This window comes from Lottia gigantea, assembly GCF_000327385.1.
Source record: "Lottia gigantea unplaced genomic scaffold LOTGIsca_95, whole genome shotgun sequence".
NCBI classification, from domain to species: domain Eukaryota; kingdom Metazoa; phylum Mollusca; class Gastropoda; family Lottiidae; genus Lottia; species Lottia gigantea.
Window position 1 is genome coordinate 558,011 of NW_008711088.1, and position 4,334 is coordinate 562,344.

Genomic DNA, 4,334 nt, shown 5'->3' on the forward strand with positions numbered 1-4,334 from the left:
TGGCGGCGATGTTCGGCTTCTTCAGTCTGTTTGTCGGGATAAAACCTAATACCAAGAATATTTCTGGTACTTCAAGAGAATAGATTCGCGGGTTGATTTTGGGCCTTGAACATATGTAAATAGTCTTCTGAAGTACTTCAAATATAGTGTCAAGAAAAGATGAGTCGTCACTTAACATTCAAATGCGGATAATTCTGGACACACATGGATTTGAAGGCTCAAATTTGGACAGTGAACTGTGAACACTATTACTGATTAGCTTAGCTAAAATATTCCCGTTTCTGAGACAGGGCATAATGGCAGTCTTCTGTTGTCAGAATGTCCAACATGGATGATGGTAACCGTAGAGAACTATACTTAGTACTATGGCAGGTTTCTGTTGTCAGAATGTCCAACATGGATGATGGTAGCCGTAGAGAACTATTCTTACTACAATGGCAGGTTTCTATGGTCAGAATGTCCAAAATGGACGATCAAAGCCACAGAGAACTTTACTTGGAACAATGGCAGGTTTCGGTGGTCAGAATGTCCAACATGGTCGATCAAAGCCACAGAGAACTTTACTTAGTACAATGGCAGGTTTCTATTGTCAGAATGTCCAACATGGACGATCAAAGCCACAGAGAACTTTACTTAGTACAATGGCAGGTTTCTGTGGTCAGAATGTCCAACATGGTCGATCAAAGCCACAGAGAACTTTACTTGGAACAATGGCAGGTTTCTGTGGTCAGAATGTCCAACATGGTCGATCAAAGCCACAGAGAACTTTACTTGGAACAATGGCAGGTTTCTGTTGTCAGAATGTCCAACATGGTCGATCAAAGCCACAGAGAACTTTACTTAGTACAATGGCAGGTTTCTGTGGTCAGAATGTCCAAAATGGACGATCAAAAACACAGAGAATTTTACTTCGAACAATGACAGTTTTCTGTGGTCAGAATGACACGCGACAGAGAAGAAAACTTCATCTGGATTAAAAGTATCTAAGACAAAGGCCTCGGGATAAATATGTCGGCTTCCGGACGAGAGAGAATCTTCAAAGTCGAGCCGGCTATTTTGATAAGAGTCAAAGTATAATAAGCCAATCACCTCGACCAATTAGTGTCTGCGATCTTCGACCAATTTCAAATGGCCGGACGTGTATCATACGTTTCTGATGTGGTGATATTCGTTTTGGGATTGTTTGATCTTAATCGTTACCTGAATAGATTTGTCTTCAAATCATTTAACATCAGATCTTCAAAATGTCAAGCTATTACAAACTTCATCTTCACAATGTCAAGCTATTACAAACTTCATCTTCACAATGTCAAGCTATTACAAACTTCATCTTCACAATGTCAAGCTATTACAAACTTCATCTTCACAATATCAAGCTATTACAAACTTCATCTTCACAATGTCAAGCTATTACTAACTTCATCTTCACAATGTCAAGCTATTACTAACTTCATCTTCACAATATCAAGATATTACTAACTTCATCTTCACAATGTCAAGCTATTACTAACTTCATCTTCACAATATCAAGATATTACTAACTTCATCTGTTATCAGTGTCCCTGAACCAATAAAGTAAACTTATTTACAATCTCTTTAAGACTTGCTATGATGAGAATGGAAGCTATAATTTATAATATTGATAATAGTTACTATTTATATACACAAAAAAACATCATTTAATACAATAAGTACATTTCTGTAACAGGAAGCCGAATATCAGTTAAAAACGTCTTTACTAATTCTACCACTTTATATTGTGCGTCTCAAAACAGACCAGAAAAAAAGAAACACACACGCTCAAATGTCAGGAATTACCGTTTCATAGATCTACTGTGTTTCACTGTAGCAGGCAATATGCATCATCTCTGTAACACGTCTCAGACTATAAGGTAATTTTACCGTGTTTCACTTTAGAATATAAACCTCGTATTCAGGGCGAGGTAATAAATATTCATGACGTCCCGTGATTTTTAATCCAGCTAATCAATACGTTTTTGTAGGCGGTTTGTATTGTAAAAATGGACACACGCACGGCACTCGTAAATATTGTATGCACTGAAAAGAAAGGATCGTTTTGATTTGTCACAGTTATGTCACGTGTCACATTTCAAACAAGCCATTGAAAATCATAATGATATATTATCATACTTTCACCAGGGTTCTAAACAATATTGGTGATGGCTACAGCTCGCTTAACTACAACTTTGTTTACGACACAGATAAATAAGCCTATACACAAAGCAAAATACAAGCACATGTTAGATAATATCGCTTTGAACATTGTATAGGGGCACAGATGACGTCGCTGGAATAGATATTACTCTCGTACCATTTCAACGTTTTATACAAGCACTTCCTGGTCGGTTCCTTAAAATCGTTTTGAATACAGAACGGTGTAATAACGATCGCACGATATTTTAGTCTCCAAATTTCTGAACTCCATAGGCCCGCAGATACATCTGAAAAAATATATTACTTGTCCCTCCAGATATATTACTTGCCCCTCCAGGTATATCACTTGCCCCTCCAGGTATATCACTTGCCCCTCCAGATGTATTACTTGTCTCTTCAGATATATTACTTGTCCCTCCAGATATATCACTTGTCCCTCCAGATATATCACTTGCCCCTCCAGATGTATTACTTGTCTCTTCAGATATATTATTATATATATCACCAGTTGCGTAGAAGAATACCCGTCATACGTTTCGAACGCAACTCTCATGCAACTGAGTTGTGCGCTACGTTCGGTTATCATGACCACTTTCATTATACGCAACTGATAATCGTTATGGTGTGAGAGAATCTTTAATCATAAACAATAATAACCCATAATCATCGGATTGCCCGAATTATCTCCTTTAAAAACACATAATTATGTTTCCGTTTCCGCCTCGTTTCGAGTCTCGCGTTCTTCCTCTATACCTTCAACTCGGCTGATGTTTGTCTTCCGCTTGGCGGATTGGTGATGACGGCTTTCGTGAAGCAGACGAGTTTCCATGGTAGCGGATTGTCCCGCCTCACTTTGAAGCCCTGGCGTTATACGTCCGTTTCGAGACACTTGAGGAAAGGTTCTGTGAAAAGCTCGTCTGAAACCGTCGCCCATGAAAGCGTAAACGAATGGATTCACACACGAACTCGCGTAGGATAAAGTTAGAGCGAACATCTTAATCCTCATGGTTACCTTGGTCAGAGGGAAATCCTCCCAAACTACGAAGCACAGATTAAAAGCATGAATTGGGAACCAGAAAGTGGCGAAGAGAATAACAACAATGGCCACCATCTTGGTGACTTTCTTTCTGCGCTTGTCAGATTGTGAACTTCCGGTTGACTGGCTTGCTCCGTTCATAGGTGTACTCTGAAAAATTTAAAATAATTGGTTTTTGAGGGCGGGTTGTAGTACAGTCAGTTAGGGTGTTTAAATCCTAATATGACGTCATTCGTTTGATTAATTCGTAGTAGGTTAGATGTGTTTGAATGGTTATAAGACGTCATTCGAAGAAATACAGTAGTGGTTTTGGGTTCCTATCTTGGTTGGTGTTTGGAAATCTGGTAACCATTGATAAGCCCTCATTGTTCCAGTCAACCCAGCTGTAAATGGGTACAGATAATCCGGGAAATATCATTACCAAGAGGTTTGGTCAAGGATCAGCTGGTAGAAAGGATCGTTATGAACCTAAGTAACCGACTAGACGAGAGTCTCTGTGCAGAAAAGTAGGACGGAATCTTACCTCAAAATGAAGCCTTGCTAATACATGTATTCTTTAAGGCCAATATAGTACAAGTGAAAAAAAAAATGAAATGAATGGAGTTTTACGTCCTACTTTTCTGGCACCTAATGGGACTAATGAAAGCCGTTACTTGCAGAAAGTAAGATAATTTCCAGGGAATCTTGGACTTAAGCAAGTTACATTAAAAGGAAGTTGACCTTTAAAAAACAGCAACTTTTAATGATACCTTATTTTCAGTTTTTGCTGTTTTATGAAGATTTATAAGTCGAGAAGTTAAAGAGATTGTAAAGAGGTTTTCAAAATTTTTTATGTGTATCAGAGACACTGATAGCATCAATTTACACCATTCTAATTTTCAATCAGATGTCTGTGGTTCTTGTTAAAGAGATTGTCAAGAGGTTTTCTAAATTTTTTATGTATATCAGAGACACTGATAGCATCAATTTACATCATTCTAATTTTAAATCAGACGTCTGTGGTTCTTGTTAAAGTGATTGTAAAGAGGTTTTCTAAATTTTTTATGTGTATCAGAGACACTGATAGCATCAATTTACATCATTCCAATTTTCAATCCAATTTTCACAGACGTCTGATGAAAAT

The 4,334-nt window shown here is 37.9% G+C and overlaps 2 protein-coding genes across 2 annotated transcripts in view; one reads left to right on the forward strand and one right to left on the reverse strand.

The window, feature by feature from the left end:
- Positions 1-434: 434 nt before the first annotated feature.
- Positions 435-977, forward strand: LOTGIDRAFT_170240 (hypothetical protein; the record flags this gene model as incomplete). Its single annotated transcript, XM_009068869.1, has 1 exon — positions 435-977. The coding sequence occupies one exon, from the start codon at positions 435-437 to the stop codon at positions 975-977; it is 543 nt and encodes a 180-aa protein (XP_009067117.1).
- Positions 978-3,046: 2,069 nt separating this feature from the next.
- Positions 3,047-4,334, reverse strand: part of LOTGIDRAFT_51656 (hypothetical protein) — a gene marked incomplete at both ends in the record, with an annotated part of 52,837 nt that continues 51,549 nt past the window's right edge. Inside the window, one exon of the mRNA XM_009068843.1 lies at positions 3,047-3,359. Coding sequence (XP_009067091.1) covers positions 3,047-3,359 — 313 coding nt within the window. The remainder of the gene's footprint in view (positions 3,360-4,334) is intronic.